Source organism: Hakea prostrata, chromosome 2, assembly GCF_041222555.1.
Source record: "Hakea prostrata isolate BN-2017 chromosome 2, UWA_Hpros_2, whole genome shotgun sequence".
In the NCBI taxonomy this organism is placed as follows: domain Eukaryota; kingdom Viridiplantae; phylum Streptophyta; class Magnoliopsida; order Proteales; family Proteaceae; genus Hakea; species Hakea prostrata.
Window position 1 is genome coordinate 1176498 of NC_142601.1, and position 20137 is coordinate 1196634.

The window sequence follows — 20137 nt, forward strand, 5'->3', positions numbered from 1 at the left end:
TCTGATCTCAATTTCCATCCCTCTTTCCCCATTTGTTCAACAACAAGAAGCCTTGTCCCAACTAAACACAACTTAGGAGTTCAAATGTGAAAGCTTACAATGGTCGTTGTTAGGACCCCCTGAATCACGATCTTAACTCTTCCAACATCAAAGATAAACATAGCATTCTATCGATATCTACAGACTTCAAATAGGGAAAATAGCAACAGAATGATATTCATTTCGTTGCATAGTTCTGAATCATCAATAAGAATAGATACAACTCTATCTCTATTCACTGATATTCAGTTCTTGGAAATAAGAAGCTAAACAACTAATTCTGCAACTGATAACACCACATACTCACTACTCCACCTAAGAGGTCTTCCCTCTCCCCCGCAAGCTCTGCTTGCTACTCTTATTTTCTCCCCCCTTTTTTTTCTCCACCTCTCTCCCGTTACATACTTTTCAGACTCCTAACAAACTCCCTGCGCATAACCAATTCTTCCACAATCAGCCATTCAACTGATGCCAACTGGATGATCCCTTCTGCTCCTCTGTCTACAACAAGTTAGTGGCTACTGTCCAATTGGGTGTTGCCAGCTGTCTTCTTTTCAGTTGTATCCCCTGTAGTAGCTGTAGCTTGTAGGTTGCATCATGTAGTCCCTATTCTTCTTTCTCTTGTACACCTTGGTGATTAGGGGCTTATCAACACTTCCCCCCTTAAGTTTCACCTTGTCCTCAAGGTGACAGAAATATTTAGACTTAGTCTGCAACACCAGAAACAGTTACTGCAACTTCTCCACATCCTCCAGGACCGTTCATGTAAAGCCTATCTGTTTTAGAAGGAGAATTACCACTTGACAACAAACTTCCAAATCGAGATCTACCAGTTGCATTTGTTTCCCTAATCATGTGATTACTGACAAATCCTGAGAAAAGAGTAAGCTTAGAGTTCTTGATTCTTCCAGTGTCAGCATCAATCTTCAAGGAGGAAATAACATTGATAGAGTTGCAATCATTCATGGGCCTTTCAGGGGGAAATGCTGCTCCATCCTGTGCATGAAGAAGCACACAGTCACAATGGTCTCTGTCAACACCACTGCATCAAGTGTGGAATCAAAATCCTCCACTGCAAAACAATTGTCTGAGTATGCAGGAACTGTTTCTACTTCCTTTGTTGAGTCCAGGTGTAAATGAACCCGACTTGGAGATGCATATACAGTCTTCAAATCCTCATATAGAGGAGATAACGGTGAGCTGCTTTGAAGGTTCTGAAGAGACTGAATACCATTCCAAGGATTAAAAGGATCATTGGTGGGCAGCTGGTGATGCGATGCCTTCGGTCCCTCTTGAGCACTATACCACACATCATAGACAAGTGGATGGGGGCCTAAGAGGTGCAACGCTGCCAGTACGAATATGTGGTTGCAGCGAAGAGCAAGAAGCGATGCTTCAGAATGGATATCCGCCTGAAATCCAGTGTAAAGGTAGGCGATTTTGGTCGAAGAATTCCTGGCACAAGCAGTGAAGGAATGATGCCCTCTCCACTTAATTTTCACCGGCAGAGTTTCCAGTTCAGGTGCTGTTGCGGAAGAGGTGGGTTTCTTCACCGGTGTCGATTGCTGCGTCTCTGCCTTGGGGTTTTGCATCAGATGCGAAGGCTTTCTCAAGAGGGTGGTAAAAGTTGATGGTTTCCGCAGTTGATTAGGTCGTACCTTCATCGCCGCCTCCCTTTCCATCGTGAGGTTCAGGGGTTGAAGACGCCTCTTTTTTTGTTTTGATATCCTGAGGTTGAAGACGATCACTTCCTCCTCTTGTGGTTCGGTCAGACCATGGTTCGTACTGGGTTTGGGGTTGGGTCTTGGTTTGTTTGAGTGATTTGGGTCCAAATTGTAAATGAGAACTATTGGGTTGTGTTGTGATGAAATGGGCCAAGCCCAGAGTGGGTCTTTTAATTCGGTGGGGTGCAGCCACTTAAACCCATGAGTGTAAAAGGATAGGCTGGGTATTGGGTTAACAGAATGGGTGGGCTTAATAGAATGAGTTGGGCCCAGTGTTGCTTGTAGATAAGGATGTTGGGTTGAGCCTAACCACTTGAAATTAGTGGCTAAGGATGTTGGTTAATGCAATAGGATGGGCTTGGATTTAATGAAATAGGTTGGGCCCAAGGTGGTTTCTTTGGGGGTCTAGCGGTCCAATCGTTGTATTGGGTTTGTTTGAGCCCAATGTGTGAGTCAAAGCATAGCTGAATGTGGCCCAAGAAATACGATTTTTGGCCCATTTGGTTTGGATCAAACCCACGAACCGGTTTGATGTGAACCGAACCAATTCGAAAAACCCGAACTCTCCATCGTCTTCTTCTTCCTATCTTGCGAACCTGTCGTCACCTGAAGTCTTCCGCCATGTGATCTTGGCTTCCCTCGATTCCTCTTCTCTTCGCAGACCGTTGATCGAGCGGTATGATTTATCGCTGCTGCTGCTTTAGTCTGGTAGGTATTGATACATGCTCCTCTCCCTCTCTGCTTCTCTCTTCTCCAAGCTTGGCGAGGAAAATTCTGAGTCACCACCGGCTGTCTCATTCTTGCGCTGCTAAGGCTTCATTTCTCTGCCATTCTCAGCGTAAACTTTGGATTCTTTATCGTGTTCCTTAGCATCGATTTCCATCTGATGGGAGTTCGCAACCGAGCTTGAATCCAGCGTCTTCCCTTCACCGAAACCTTGTTGCAGAGCTGCTTTGAAGTGTGTCCAATCGAACAGTAGCCAATGTTTTGGTAAACCCACTCTAAGGCTTCTCCATCCAGATGTTGGAGAGCCACGCTCAGTTGCTGCTCGTACACGATGTGATTTGCCCAACAGAATAACAATACTTCTATCAACCATTTCCAGGCACTGCCATCACCGGAAAACATTGACAATGTCATGGCACCTCCCTGGGATCGTTGGGGCTCTGATACCAAGTTGTTAGGACCCCCTGAATCACGATCTTAACTCTTCCAACATCAAAGATAAACACAGCATTCTATCGATATCTACAGACTTCAAATAGGGAAAATAGCAACAGAATGATATTCATTTCAATGCATAGTTCTGAATCATCAATAAGAATATATACAACTCTATCTCTATTCACTGATATTCAGTTCTTGGAAATAAGAAGCTAAACAACTAATTCTGCAACTGATAACACCACATACTCACTACACCTGAGAGGTCTTCCCTCTGCCTCGCAAGCTCTGCTTGCTACTCTTATTTTCTCCCCCCTTTTTTTTCTCCCACCTCTCTCCCCTTACATACTTTTCAGACTCCTAACAAACTCCCTTCACATAACCAATTCTTCCAACATCAGCCATTCAACTGATGCCAACTGGATGATCCCTTCTACTCCTCTGTCTACAACAAGTTAGTGGCTGCTGTCCAATTAGGTGTTGCCAGCTGTCTTCTTTTCAGTTGTATCCCTTGTAGTAGCTGTAGGTTGCATCATGTAGTCCCTCTTCTTTTTTCTTTTGTACACCTTGGTGATTAGGGGCTTATCACTCGTTTTTCTACATTCTTTAGGAAGTGATGTCATTTTTCAATTCGGGTATGAGAATACATGACAACGGCTTGGCGTTCGAGCCCCTTGAAAGTGGACTCGAAATTGTTATGGTTTCAGCGTTGGAAGCCGTATTTTAATGGTTATGCGGCACAATCTTCATCAAAGTTAGTTTGGGTTTATTTACTGGATCTTCCAATAGAGCATTGGCATGATGAAGAAAAAAAATTCTATTATCAATTAAGAAGATGGTGGGTTATCTAGTTCCTCTGGACATAAGAACTCGAGTAAAATGGAGGTAGCTGTGGGATCAATTCTATCAAGAACACACCACCACAACACAACTTAGGAGTTCAAGAAGAGTTTCCTAACCAAGAGAGACTTCGGCCAATATACTTGAGGATTCTAATTCTCCCCCTCTGTTTTCTTAACCATGTGAAGAACCTGGTTAAAGGGAGACCACTCCTATAAGGCACACTATTGAGGTCTTTTAAAACAAGATTGACCAGAATGAGGAGGTGCAAACTTATTTGAGGAAGAATTATAATAGGACAAAGCAGGTGGAGAAAGGTGACACGTTACCACTTCAATCTCCTGCTTTAGAATCAGATTTTAATGTTCCCCCTGAGGTATCTTCTTTTGGTCTTCCTTTTGCTGTTAAAAAAGGAGTTAGATCTTATATTTGACATCCCATAGTTAAATATGTTTCTTATGACTGTTTGTCTGACTCTTTTCGTGCTTTTATATCCTCTTTATCATCTATATCTGTTCTTAAAAGTTGGCAGGAAAACTATGCCGATAAGAGATGGAAGGCAGCTATGGTAGAGGAAATGTAGGCAATGAAGAAAAATGATACTTGGGGGCTGGTTACACTTCTTCCGGGAAAAAAACATGTGGGCTGCAAATGGGTGTTTGTGGTTAAAACGAAATATGGATGGACCAGTCAATAGGTTGAAGGCTAGACTAGTTGCAAAGGGGTTTACCCAGACTTATGGGATTGATTATTGAGAGACTTTTGCCCCTGTTGCGAAACTGAACACTGTCAGAGTTCTGTTGTTTGTGGCTGTGAACAAAGACTGGAACTTGCACCAATTTGATGTAAAAAATGCCTTCTTACATGGGAAGTTCGAGGAAGAAGTCTATATGAAATTCCCACATAGTATATACCTATCCCAAAGAAAGTATGTCTTAGATTTATTATCAAAAGTGTGAATGTTGGGGTGTAAAGCAGTTGATACCCTTATTAAATCTATAGCTAAACTTAAGGAAACAGAGGGAGAACTAGTGGACAAATGAATATACCAAAGGCTGGTAGGGAAGCTTATTTACTTGTCCCACACCAGGCCAGACATTTCTTATGTCGTGGGGAGAGTGAGCCAGTTCATGCGTTATTCATATTTAGCTCATATGAAGGCCTGTTACAGAATACTACAATATTTGAAGGGAACTCCTAGAAAATGAATACTTTTTGTCACCCACTGATAATCTAAGAGTAGAAGCATACACTAATGCAGACTGGGTTGGATCTCCTAACAGGATGTCAATTTCAGGTTAGTGTACCCAAGGTAAAAATTTCGATCGATATGAACATTTCGACCTTGGAAAATGTCGAAATTTCGAGGTTTCACCGAAACTGGATACTTTTTTCCTGATTCTTGAAAACTCAATTTCGAGCCTCAAATGCACTCAAATTGATTTGGATTTTTGCATACTAGCTATTTCAAGCATAATAAACACTATAAAACTACTAGTTTACTAAAAAACTACTGAAAATGTAACATCCAACATTCCAAGTATATGGTACATGAATCAGAGAAGAAGCTGGAATGTTATTACTTACAAGTCTATTCTATTCAAGCCTCAAAGTCTCCCTTTTCCGTTTGCACCTCATACAAATGACAATATAACTCCCATGATGTTTGCCCCCACCCCATATAGTTTTGGACATAGTCAAGAACTGCACCTTTGTATGTGGCCTCATCCACATGCATAAGATTCCCTAACGGTGGGAAGTTGTGAATCTCCAAAGGAACTGGTGGTGGTGGGCCTTGTGGCTGTGGAATAGTGTGGAAGATCTGCTCAACAAATAAAAGAGCACCCTGCCTCTGGCTCTCTGGAGAAGGATAAGGATCTGATAAGGTCCCAGTGGCTGACTCTGATAATCGACGGTGGGAGGGACACCATAAGCTCCATAGGCCGCTCCATAACCATAAGGCTCCAGTCGTGGCTGACTGGCCTGACCCTGAATCTGATAGCCAGGAGGGACACCATATGGTCCATAAGGACCATAACCATAAATCGACTCGGTAGAACCAATATTCTCCACAAGCAGTATCATATGAGGACTCTGCAGGCCTATGCCATCCGGATCCTCTGGAGGTGGAGTCGTCTCTAGCATCATCAATGCTCATCGATCTCATAGATCCCACCAAGCTCTCGGCATCGGATGGACGGTAGGACCCATATGATGGCGTGTGCTCTGTGCTCCAGTCGTGCTGTCTCCCCTTCCCCTTCCTCGAATATGTAGAGGAAACATTTTTGCCTCGAGATGTAGCTCCAGTATGGTTTGAATCCTGTGTCACGTGGGTGAATTGACTCTCTCCTGTGAATCTCGGTGGTCGTCCTCCCCCCCTTGACTCTCACGTCTTGCTGGTGGTGGTGTGGTGGTCTTTCCCTAGGATCAGCTGAATCCTGATCACGAGGTCCCACACCCTCCTCATCCCCTCCATCATCCCCGTCATCATCACCACCATCGTCGTCATCGCCGGAGGCCTGAGTCACCTCATTCTCAGTGTCGGACCAGAAAATCAAATCCTCACTCTAGGTGGATGCACTAGGGTGTGGCACGAAGGGACGGGCGGGCTCTGCATGTGGCCTCCCCTCCTGGGCCATGAAGTCCCCCACATCAGCCCCCATCTCCTCTCGCAACTCGACTATTGGGAAGACCTCCATCCTCATCCAGCAATCCGTCTCCACTATCCCTGATCCAGTCAACTACTGGGTTATCATCATCATCCATCTCAAATATGTCAGCCAACTCGATGTTGGTGCTCTCTGTATCCATCCCCTGTCTAATATGATCCTCTCTCAGTCTCATATTATGGTGTAGTTAGAAAAGGTCCTCTAGACGCTTCACACCCAATCGGTTGCGCCTCTTCGAGTGAATGAGGCTGAAGGTGCTCCAATTTTGCTCACAACCATTGGCAGAACATGTCTGGGAGAGCACTTTGCTTGCAATCACACTTAAGTGGTGTGAGTCACGTCCAAATTGTAACCACCACTCAGCTACAACAAACATAGACTCCAAGTCATTTTAATGCTTAAATAACTAAATTAAAGATAGAATATAATAATTAAATGTATAATGAAATAAATGAATGAACTTACCCGGAGGGGCGGTTTCCCGTCCCGATACGGCCACAGCACGACCGAAGCTCCCAGTGGCATCTATAAAAGCCTTTATCTAATATATAAAGAGAAAAAACAATAACTAGTTACTAGGTTAATGACTTAGTATAAAACTACGAATTGTGAATATCAAATGATTCAAATCACTATCTTATCTCCATAAGGATGATTGCATGTTTAGCTGTTTCCGGTTCAAACTTCTCCACTACAGTTTGGACAACATCCATCAAATCTTGCCTCATCCCAAGATTGTCCTTGTAATGGTACTTGGGATTTAAATAGTATGTTGTGTAAGAAAAAGTATGTCATAAAAGGGAATAGTTAATGCTTAATAGTGTGATAACATAATGAAAATTAAATTAAATACTAGACTTGACAATTTTCCAGCCTTATGCAGTGGATGCTGCAATATAGACTCCCATCTACTATTGATGATTTGAAGGACTTTCTTGTTGCCGCGTGGGTGGACCTGAGCAACTTGCTGCTTCATCCTATCTACTGCAGCAAATATGTGTGGTAGATTAGGTTTTCTTTGCTGATCTACCATCCTCAACACATTCACCACAAGCTCAAGCATCTTCACCACTATCCTCACATTGTGCTAGAAAGTCTCATCAAGGATAGTCAACTGAGCTCTCCTTCCTCCTACTGATGAAGAACCCTCCCAGTTAAACCACTCCTCTGATGCAAACATACTCCTAAGGCCAGTCTTCCTACTCTCAAAGCTCTGCAGTGCTATCCAATTAGTAGCAAATCTGGTTATGCCTGGCCTCACTAACTCACCCTGACACTTGTCCCTCATCATCCTTAATGCATAGGTGTGGTTATATATGAAGGTGCTAACATGTCGAGCTTGGTCCACGGTATTCTTCACAAGCTTGACCTTTCCAATCTCCTTCAACATTAAGTCAATGCAGCGAGCAGCACAAGGAGTCCAAAAGAGCCTATATCTGTCCATCCATCAAGGCATCAAGCCATCAATACAAAGTTATAAAGTGTACATGTATATGTGTAATGTAAATATATGTATTTACAAATGAAAATTAATACTATATGTTTAGACTTTAGATACATGGAGTTCTCCTGCATCTTCAACCCAACTTTCTTGTAGTTGGAGCCATTATCAGTCACAATTTGAACTACATTTTCCACTCCAACCTCCTTCACCACTTGCTTCAGTAATTTGTAAATGTATTTTGCATCCTTCTTCTCACCGGATGCATCTATTGACTTAAGGAACACTGTCCTCCCATCACAATTCAACATGAAATTGATGATGGATTGTCTAGTGGGACCAGTCCAACCATCAGCCATCAGAGTCACTCCATAATGATTCCACATGGGCTTTAATCCCTTAATGTACTCATTTATGTCCTCTTTATGCTTAGGCAAATACACATTATATATCTCATATGGAGTGGGGCCTTGTACACCACTCCCAGCCATGCCTATCTGCTCAATCATATCTTTGTAGTAGGGCCCCTGGGCTGTATGTGCTGGAACACTATGGTAATGCGCCCATTTGGAGTAAGCCATCCCCACTTTCTCCTTCACACTCCCCCATAAGTGCTTCAACTTTCTCTGTTTATGCTCAGGCCTCGCAAATAGGGCCTGATCATTGCGAAGGATCTCAAGATCCGGATCTGTAGGATGTGCTGAGGAAGCTCGACCCCTTGTAGGGGCCCGTGGGATAGGAGCCTCCTGCCTCACACTCTGAGACCTCCTCATAGGGACTTGGGAGCCACCTGTGCCTCCCATACCTACTGGCTCTCTAAAGGACCCACAACCCTGACCCCTCTGTTGCCTTCTGATGTCATCAATCCTTTGTTGCTCCCTACTCATCATCATTGCCCTCCTCAGCTGATCGGCCTCTGGATCAGGGTCACTGTCTCCTGGCTCATCCCTACCATAATCCTCAGGATCTGGAAGGTCATCTAAGCAGGCATCCTCGAACTCATCCCTTTGTGATCTCTTCTCTTTCCTCTTTTGCTTTCCACCACTAATATATAAGGCCATTGCCCTCTTGATCTCTACAGGCACCTTTGGGCACCCTGTTACATCCCTGTTGCCACCAGCTAGATGCACCTTCAATCTAGTGGCCCCACCTCCTATTTGTTTCTTGCAGTAATTACACTCGCTCTTCCTCTTATCAATTGTCAGTGGCCTCCCATGATCCCAAGCTATGTCTGACATCTTTAAAATAGAGTGCCTGATACAAGAAACACACACTAAGTATTTTGAAAAGCTCCACAATATGCTCCAAAAATGACATACATGCTTCTAATAATAACCTCCTATTTTTAAATATAAAAAAATATATTTATAACTATATAAGTATTTTTTAATATATAAATAATTTTAAAATATATAAAATACACACTAACTATCTTAAAAATATCCACAACATGCTCAAAATTGCATACATGCTTCCACTAATATTCTCTTATTTTTAAATTTAAAACAGAAATTAATTGTTTTTTTAAATATTTAAATATATATTTTTAATTATTTAAATTTATATTAAATACAGTAAAATTACATAATTAACAGAAGAAAAAAAATTAATTCAACACCATCACAGCAATATGGTGTCTCAACTCTCACATACATTCATTTGAAGCTTATACATGTACTATTCATATACATTTTTAACAATATACATAATTTAGTGAACAATTTTTAATAACAGAGAATAAAAAAAAATAGTAGGAAGAATCAAAAAATAATTTTGACACTACAAATTCATAGATCAACACTCTAAAGTAAACATATATAAATTTGGAAGCAATCTAACATGATTTAAGGCCCAAATGAAACAAAAATCAAAAAATGAGGAAGTTGGTTACTCACCTTGCAAGATTTGAGAAAATGCACAAATGGAGGAGCAAATCAAGTGTTTGAAGGAAATGGAATACTAGAAATTAGGTGTAGAATGGGATGAAAGCAAGAGAAATCAGCAAAAATTTCAAAATGAGGTCGAAATGCAGAGGGCGATATTGCTCGAAATGTCGAAATAGCGTCGAAATGTCGAAATGACTCGATTTTGGGTATTTTATAACCTGTAGAAGTGTCGTTTCATATCGGGCCGAAATATCGACCGAAATTTCGGTCGATACGAAACGATATGGATACATTTCGTGCCTACTACTACATTTCGTTTCGATTTGGATTTTTGCAGGCATTTCGATCGAAATTTCGACCATTTTGATCGAATTTTCTTCCATGAGTGTACCTTTGTTAGAGGTAATCTACTTGGAGAAGTAGGAAACAAAATGTGGTAGCTTTATCCAGTACCGAAGCTGAATATAGAGTTATGGTTCATGGAGTTTGTGAACTACTATGGTTGAAAGGCTTACTGGAAGATATTGGAGTCCAAGTTCAAAACCCTATGATGTTATATTGTGACAACAAGGTTGCCATTAGTATTGCCAATAATCTTGTGCAACATGATCGAACTAAACACATTGAAATTGACAGGTTTTTTGTCAAAGGAAAGCTGGAACGAGGGCTCATCTACATGCCTTTTGTGAGGTGTGGAGATCAAGTGACAGATATTTTCACTAAGGGTTTGAAGGAAGGATTTCCTTCCTATTGTAGGCAAGTTGGGCATGACTAATATTTATGCCTCAACTTGAGGGGGAGTGTTGGTTGAGTTCTACTAGGAGTTCAACTCTATTAGAGTTTTTGTTCATCTAATTTTCTATTTCTTGTTACCCAAGTAAAGGTATTTATGTAATAGTGTTCTTTCCACTTTATTATAAATAGAGGGCTTGAGATCACACTAATCTATTTCAAGCCATTCTACCATAATCGATTCTTACAACACATAGCTTCTCAATATGATACTTAATTATAACTTCTTACGTTCAGCCCATACATCATTTTCCATATATACAATAGGCCTATAGAATTTTGCTTTGATATTTAAGGGGATATATGGCCACATGGTACTCCAAATGCATCTCTCCATTTTGGTCATCCATTTTAAATTCCTTTGAAGCATTATCCTTTTTCCCCTTTCTTGATATCTATTTGTCTGCAGATTGTACACGTCATTCTGCTAATCTTTAAACATCTAGTGTCCAATTAACCCCTTGTATAGTCTCATCCACCAATATAACATTCTTAGTAAATAACATTCACTAAGTGACCATGTTTTGCATGCTCTTGGTTTGGTCAACCATGGTTAGTGCAGTTTGACAAGGGATTAATGTAGATCCTTGGTGTAACCCAACAGAGACCAAGAATTCCTTGCTTTGACTTCCCACAGATCTTACACTAGTCCAAGGTTTAAGATCCCGCTCTTGAGAAAAACTGAGATTGATCTCGCTCAAGTTGGTGAGATATCGGGCAAGATATGGTAAATCTCGAGGGTGTGACTCAAGTGTACTTGATGGCCCATCTTGGGGGGTTTTGAGGGTTAGGTTGGGCTCAAAGTTGGTATTTAGCCTTTTTTAGGCCTTCTAAACACAATCATGGCCTTAGATTTGTGAGAAAACAACCTTATGTATGAGATCTAGCTTGCCCTAAGTTTGAAACCACAATGATGCATAAATGGACATGCAAGGTTATAAAACATGAAATACATAACCATTAGGGCATATAAATGAAAACCAAGTGATAAGATACATCAAAAAACTTATTGACTCCATGAGGTTGTAGCCCTTCTAATGGACTTAACACACAATGAGTTTCATATTCTCTTAATTCTATTTTCTTAGAAATTTTATTTTTAAATCCAAAAATTCAAAAAATGAACTTTTTTCCATGAAAGTGTAGATCATAGCAAGTTGTTAAACATATATATAATCCACACTGAAAGACCTACTCTAGAACATAGTATGTGGAAAAAAATCAAATTTGGGGGAAATTTTCACCTTGCTTGAAGAACTTCTTCAAATGGCCTTGATTGTTCTTGTTTTGTTGATTTAGATTTGCTAAACCTTGGTTAGGAGTGTTGCAGAGAAGATTCAATGAGAACCAAGCAAAAAATCTGACCCGAATCACCCTTTGGAGCTTGTTGTAGAGATAGTAGGTGAGAGTAGCGAGAGAGAGTTGAGACGAGACTGGATGTTGCCTCGACTAGATTGAGTTTCATAAAAAAAAGGCCTTGGTTGGACCGAGATCCCGGGTCAAACCAATTTCCAAAACCGAGTTCTCAATCAAGTTGGAGGACTTTTCTGGTATCAACCTACATCTCCTGTTGCCAAACCAAAAAACGCAGTTCTCGTGAGATCTCTGACCGTGCACTAATCCCTCCTCTCTTATAGATCTCTTTAATCATCCACATAATTACTAGCCTTCCTTCCCTCACTAGAATATGACTGGATGTCGTGTCACAGTCATAGGCTTTTCCTCATCTCTTTATTCCCTTTTCTTGTTTAGGCCTCTGTTTCCTGTACGTTGTTTTGGTTGGATCAATGTAGGCAACCGCATCTAGTTTGGGTAAAGCTGAGTTGTTGACTTCTTGTATTACGTTGTCATCAGGGATATTTGTCATGTTCAAAGAGATAGTTATAGATTCATCATAATGCTTTTATTACTTCTGATACTAGTTATGGTATTTCTTTGGTGTTAATGTCATCTGAAAGTTTCGTTCTTGTTGAGCAGTATCTGTATTGTAGTGATCATGATGGCTTAAATGTCAGCTTGTTTCCTTCACTGAAAAGAATACAAGAAAAAAAAAAGAAGAAAAAAAAAAAAGAAAGAAAAAGAAAAAAGAAGAAGTTGCTAACCATCTTATTTTCATGTTTACATGCCAGCTAACTTCATATTTACATGTCTGCAAGTGGGGGTGTTAGATATTCAATAGAAAAAGAGGTCAATGAATCCTGAGGATCAATTGAGTTCTTTGTGCAGATTGTTCCCTAGTTGGGTTAGTGGTTTCAGCATATGTGATTTTTGGATATGGTACTTCTTGATCAACTTATGATCATCTAATATTACAATCCAAATATAATATGTTTTATGCTTTTGTTGATATTCCAACGCATACATTCTGATGAGCCTAAACTTTGTTTCTACAGGTCCCTGAAGTTGCTGCAGCTATAATGCCACTTTGTGAGGCTTTTGGGTCACTTATTCCAACCTCAAGTCACAAATCAAGCGTGGGTGATGAGATCTCAGCTTACACGGTGTTTTCATGTGCATTTCTCTTTCTTCTTCGGTTGTGGAAATTCTATAGACCTCCTCATGAGCACTGTATCACAGAACGAGGAGGATCCACAGGATCTGAGCTTACCCTGGAATATCTATTGTTGTTACGGAACAGTCGCAGTGCGTCACACAGTTCTGCTTCTGTGGATAGAACTAATAAAGTTGCCCACCTGCTAGAATCATCACCAGCTCCTCCTGTATACATTGACTCCTTTCCAAAATTACGAGCTTGGTATTCTTACAACCAAGCGTGTATAGCTTCAACTCTCTCTGGCCTCTGTAGTGGTAATCCAGTTCACCAAGTTGCCAATAAGATCTTAAATATGATCTATTGGAAAATGACCAAGGGTGGGACATTGTCTGGTAACTCAACACCTTCAAGCAGCAGCATTAGCGGGTCCCCTGTGAATAGTGGAGAAGATGGTTATCAGAGACCCATGCTCCCTGCATGGGAGGTTTTGGAAGCAATACCTTATGTTCTTGAGGCAGTTTTATCAGCCTGTGCACATGGTAAACTTTCATCTCGGGACTTAACTACAGGTATATTGATGACTTTTGGTTATAGCATCAACCACTTCTCCCTTCTTTCCCCTCCCTCCCTCCCTCCCTCCATCACCCCAAAAAAAAAAAAGAAAGGAAAAAGAAGCTTGTTGAGTTCCCTGCAGAGAAATTGAGAGAGGAAGATGAAGAAGAGAAGAAGAATGTTTGCAATAGCCAAGGAGGCCTCATGTGAGCTTATGAGGCTCTCCAATAACCAATCCTTTGTTTATAGAATAATATAGGACTACAACCCCAATTAGGAAAACTAGAAATAGAAACAAAATCCAAATTAAACAAGGAAACCCAGTTCTTGAGTTAGAGCTTGGCACTAACTTGAGATACTCTTCTTCTTCCACTTGTACCCTTAAACCCTACTTTCTAACACTCCCCCTAAAGCTGAGCACAGAGGTTAAACCCAGCTTGTTAAGATTTAATTAACTCTTGAAGTCCCTGAAGATTTTGTGAAAAAATCAACCAGTTGCTCTTCAATATAGCCATGAAACACAGGATTTATTGCTATGTGAATAGCAACCTAATTATTACATAATACTGGCATAGATGAATCATAACCAAAGCCAAGCTTTCGCAATAATTGCCTAATCCTTATCAACTCATGAGTGACCTGTTCCAGAGCTTTTTACTCAAGAATCTGCACTTGACCTAGTGATGTAGGACAGCCCTAGAAATTAGGGCATTCTACAAAGAACAGGATCCTATGACCAAAACACTATGAGGGATTAGGGGGGGGGGATTTGTGCAGCACATAATTAGATTAACACTAAAGGAACAGTACGGAATTAAAAAAATTCAGCTATCAATAATATAAGTAAAAGTGCAAGATTCTTAAAAGACCCAAGGAGACAAGTCAGAATTCTTATGTGATCAATCGATGCAACTAGGCAAGGGGGTTAGAGGCATTACATTCGAAGTAATAAAACTCCGGCAAAGTCATAATGATCAATATTTCATTCAATATAGAAGCAAGTGTTACATCCAATGTAAAAAGATAAAATAACAAACTCCTAAACCAAGCCAACCAACAAAGGCATCAACAAATATTCTTAGGCTAGAATAGGACGGCAGCAACTCCAAAAACAAAACAGTAAGAATGGGGCAGTATTACTGTAAATGTTAGAAAGTGAAGATAAATAGTGAGGTAAATCAAGGATTACTAAAATAATGATTGCAGAAAATAATTCTGCCAATATGATGTTCAACAGAAGGAAAAAAGAGTACCAAGAAAGAGGTAAGAAAAGGATTCCTGGCAGGAGGTGCTACTGCTGTGGGTTAGGGGAGTAAAGAGAAAGAGCTAAAAGAAAGGATAGAAGACTCCAGCAGAAAACAGACACTGATGTATGGGTTGGAGAAGAAGAGAAAATAAGAAACAAAGGGGAGAAACTATCTTCAGAAACAGGGGATATTGTGAGGTTTTGAAAGAGAAGAAATTAGGTTGTTTCTTTTTCTTTTCTTTCTTTTTTTTCTCTTCTTTCTTTCTTTCTTTCTTTTTCTTTTCTTTTATTTTATTTTAATAATTTGAAAAAGGACTTGATAGAGGAGAGAGAGAATGGGGGAATTTTCTAGACAAGAAGCTGAAGCAAAAGGAGGAGAAGGAGACTCACTGAAGAGTAGGGGGGACTGTTGCTGTCTTTGGAAGGCTGCCACTGCTTTCAATTTTCTTGTGCCTTGCTGGTGGTTTGTAAATTAAAGGAAAAAGGTTTCCTAAAGTAACCCCTCAACAGAATAAAATCCCATGATCCCCAAGATATAAAGAAATTCCCTAAACTACCGTTGCAATAAATAATCTAATAAATTCTAGTACTAATGTAAAAAAGACATCGTGTAGACCATGGTCCTAAGGGTCTAGATGACCCTTTCCTAATAGCCGAAGCAAACCGAAAGTTTCCGTCGCCTCTGCCTCTGGTAGTGATGAGTGCTGGGTGGGAGTGTGATGTCTTCATCACCTAGCCACAACACCTATTTCTTACTCTTCCAGGATACAAAGTTACTATCAATGAGAGTACAATAGCCCATAGTTGACCTCCTATCAATTGGTGATCCTGCCCAATTTGCATGGAAAAACCTTCAACTCTTCTACTTCTATAACCATGAATTTTGTTAAGTAGTCCACTGCCAAGGAGCCTTCTTGAGATACGTCAATACCAAGCAGCAGTTAGAAATTGGCTCACAACACGGTCCATAGGCGCAATATTAAGTCGAGTCACAATGAGATAATTCAAGCTACCAACAAGCCTTTTATACCTCTTCAGATCATCAAGAATAACTCCATCTTCTAGCATAAGCTTTACATTTGGATCCACGTGAGTATTTGAAGGTTGAGAACCAGCATCCTAGTATCAAATGAAAAAACAATCACACACTTTCCTTGTGACAAGAAAATCTCTTTCTTTGATTGAGCAACATCTATATCCAAAAATTACTTTGGTCTTAGAAGTTTTTAGTCTGAAACTGCTTGTGCAAATATGACTTCCAATTTATCAATTCTTGGTAGAGATGTCACCATTAATAACTAATAACAATATCATCAACATAGAGTCGTAGACAACAAGCAATAAATCTCCAGCACTAAAGAAAAGAAAAGAAAAGAAAAAGAGTTAGAAAGACAAATGTTTGCCATTATGATGAGTTAGTCCAAAGCCAAGCACAGTGGAAGTAAAGCGATTAAACCATGCCCAGGGCGATTGTTTCAACTTGTATAGAGACTTCAAACGAGCAATGTTGCCATCAGGATTAACCTTGACAGCATACACCTACTGACACCCAATGGTCTTTTTGCCAAGAGGCAGCGATACCAGATCCCAAGTATGGTTATCATTTAACAACTCTTCAGTCATAGCAGTTGTCCACTTTAAACTAGACAAGGCTTCTGCAATATCTTGTGAAATAGTAGCTGAAGAACACTAACAAGGACATCATCATCAAGGGTGCAGAAGTAAGTGTATTAGTAGAGCTAAGAACTTATTCAAAAAATGAAGCATGAACAATAGCAACAATTTTTTATAACTCAAAAGAGTAACACTAATAACCCTTTTGAGTATGAGAATAACCAACAAAGATGCATCTTAGAGCTCTTGGATCCAATTTAGACACCATTGGATGATGGTCATGAATAAAACAAACCCTCCGAAGCACACGTGAGGAGGTAAGACAGATTGGATGGTAGACAAGAACAAAAGGAAGAGGGCATGCATTTAATAAGATGACTTGCTGTCAATATTGTATCAACCCAAAGGGTTCTAGCGTTCTAGGTACCCTCATCTCAAACGGTATAGGATGAATAACTTCTATAAGGTGGCGTTCTTTTTCTCTACTGCACCATTCTATTGTGAGGTGTAAGCAGTAGAGGACTGGTGAAAGATGCCATTTGAAGTCATAAAAGAGTTGAAAGGATTCGAGTAATACTCCAATCTTAACCATAAGACCAAATAGGGTACGAATTTCAAATAAAACTACAAAGCATATCAAATGACCTTGAGCATGTTTCATTTTTTTAAAAGATCCATCTAACTTTTGAATAGTTGTCCCATGGAGGAAAAAAAATTGTGGGAAACTCAAGCTTTGACTTTATGAAAATGGGAAACTTAGGTCGAAACTTGGGAAACTTTGTGAAAACTTTGGACTTTTTCCTGCAAGTTTCGACAAGTTTTAGGGAGTATTTTGGGGTGGGACTGTTAGAGTATAAAAAACACATTGGCACATGCATTTTGCTAGAAGAAAAAAAAATCAATGTAGATATTCATTTAAAGTGCATAACATCAATATAGAGTTTATCAACAAATACACTATAAACTTAAGTAAATAACATTCAATACATAACTTCTAAGTTCAAAACATCAAATACAACATAACTAACAATAAAAGGGAAGTACAACTCACTAACTTAGTGCCAAGAGGAGTGCCTCGGTGGATCTATCCCATGACTCAAGTAGTATCGTGCTTGTATAATCTTCTCCTTCGACCAACAAACATAGACTTCCCATGACATGTTATAGGCCTTGTCACTAATTACTCTCTTATACTCACTGAATTATATAGACTCGAAACTGTACTCTATCCAGCTAATAATCATCCTAATCTAATTCAAACATTCTACTGGTGTCTTGCAGGCTTGAGGGACCTTGTGGACTTTCTACCAGCTTCACTTGCAGCTATTATAAGTTACTTCTCAGCAGAAATTACTCGTGGTATTTGGAAGCCTGTTTCAATGAATGGAGTGGACTGGCCTAGTCCAGCAGCAAACCTCCTTTTGATTGAATCTGAAATAAAGGAAATACTTGCTGCTGCTGGGGTTGATGCTCCCAGCTGTTCGGCAGGTACATCCTAACTTGCTTTTATCTTCTTGTACCTGTTTCTCTATGCTTGTTTTGTTAGCTGTTCATTTAATTCACAGGTTTAATCAACATATTGGTTTTTAATGATCCCTATTGTCTCCACACTTCTCTTGGTTTCTTGAAATAGGACAGATTAAGACAACATGATAAGTAGGAAGTGGTGGAAGGTAATCAGGAAAAGTGGTTGATTTTTCTATAGATTTTTCCCCGATGTGTTCAGAAGAAACTTGTTCTGCTAGTAGGCTAGTTAAGAAGGTGAAAGAAATTGGGAATGCTGGCCATTGAAAGTTCGGCTCAGGATTTACTAGGTCCACATGAATTCAACGGATTGGAGAGGTAAATCAGATAAACTAATGAGTCAGTTGGCTAATGGATTAAAGAAGGTTTAACTGGCTTGATTAAAAGGTTTGTTAAGAAGGAGAATCTTAAAGCCGTGTTCAAGATGTAGGTGAATAGTTCTGGACTTCTGACCGTGCGCGGGGGCGAAACCCTGTTCAGATGGTATATCAGCTTTTATGAGGAAAGGAATTCAGAATAATGATTAATAGGTGTACTGAAGGTTTGATGAGTTGCCCATAGGTTTAGGGCTTAAAGTGGTGCATACCCCCATACTTTTCTTTCCTTATGTTTCATCATATTAAAATATAATTTTTCTTGGGACAAAATATTATCTTCTTGGACCTTATTGCCAACCCACTCCATGACAAACATTGTCAATTGAGCACAGCCGATTTAACCCACCATTCAATTCAGAATATAGCAGCATAAAGTGACATGGATCAACCAACCCCTCCCCCCCCCAAAAAAAAAAAAAAAAAAGAGTAAATAAATAAAATAAAAGTAAGGAGAGATTTAGAGCAGTTAGTTTGGGGCTGATATGGACTGCTAGCTTGGTGGATTCGATTTAGGTGCTACTCTTATTATTATTTATGTGTTTTGTTATTAATTTTCATATTGAATTTGCTCCTATCAATTGGTATCAGAGCGTATTTCGATCCCATAGAGACCGGATTATCCATGTTTTCCAATGAAGTGGAGGTGGAGCAATGGCTTCTAAAGGTTATGTTGTTCTATTGGGAACACCAGTTCGAGGAGGAGCACAGAGTAAGGGTGGCGCTCCGACATTTGGAAGGAGAGGAATTATCATGGGTTTATCAGACAACTTGGCTAGTGCTTAACTGAGTGACCCTCAAGGAGGCCCTGATAGTCAATTCCGATAATGGGAAGGAGATAGTCGAAACTTGAGTTTGTAGACCTATAGTATTGATACCGCGATCAGTGTTGGTGAAGCAAAGTTAAAAAGCCATGCTATACAATCGCAGGGAAGAGGTGAATCAACAAAGGATGAACTTGCGGATGATGCCGAGAGTAATTTTAAACCTATTCTGACTTGGGGTGCAGAAATGGCGAATTGAAACAGTGGCGTCGAAGTTTTGTCTAATTTCCCAGAAGAAGAGAAGGTAGATAGAAGCAGGGCATGGAGGCGTTGTTGGGTCGAAGGAAAGGTGGATTGGGGGGCAAGAACCCCGGTGAGACCACCATGGATGATGGCAGAGGCAACAGTAGCAGCATTTGTCAAGTTGCAACCTTAGCATTGGAGGAGTCATGCTGCATCATGGAGGCCATTACCGCGTAATTTGCAGCATCACTTATCCTAAGATCAAGAAAAATGGGTGTTGAGGGATTGATGTGAACGTGATTGACCCCCCTCAAAAAAAATGATAATAATAATAATAATTGGGCCCAAAGTTCAGACCAAAGAAATCAATCCAAAGCTGGAAAATTCCCAGCAAAGGCATTTTGGTCATTTCCTAGACCTTTTAGGGCTCAGTACGGATCTAGATTGAACCCCTCGATCCAAGGGTAATGGATCTAGTTTTAACTTTTTATTTAGGTCAGTACATTTTGAGTTATATAGAGTCCAAGTCTATTAGAAGTTAGTTAGTTAGTTGTGGAAAAGATAAGATTCCTTATCCAATGGGGTTATTATCTTTTAGAATTTGTTTTTATTCGGAAGTTGTTGCTTGAGTCCTAAGTTATCTAATTAGCATGTGCTTTTAAAGATAACTTAAAGTGTGTTAGTAAAATTCAATCCTAGGGTTGAGGTCTTGTAATTTGATTCTTTTTTGCATGTGGTGGTCTAGAGTTGGGATTCTTATCAATTAGGGAT

General features: G+C 40.1%; 1 protein-coding gene across 2 annotated transcripts in view; it reads left to right on the forward strand.

Moving 5' to 3' along the window:
* The window catches only part of LOC149023178 (mediator of RNA polymerase II transcription subunit 33A-like), an 88707-nt gene that overhangs the window by 59172 nt on the left and 9398 nt on the right, over positions 1-20137 (forward strand). Inside the window, exons 10-11 of one of the 2 annotated variants that reach the window (XM_089143737.1) lie at positions 12949-13618; positions 17743-17949. In XM_089143737.1, the coding sequence (XP_088999863.1) occupies positions 12949-13618; positions 17743-17949 (877 nt within the window). The remainder of the gene's footprint in view (positions 1-12948; positions 13619-17742; positions 17950-20137) is intronic. The other variant, XM_089143738.1, reaches the window with a different exon arrangement.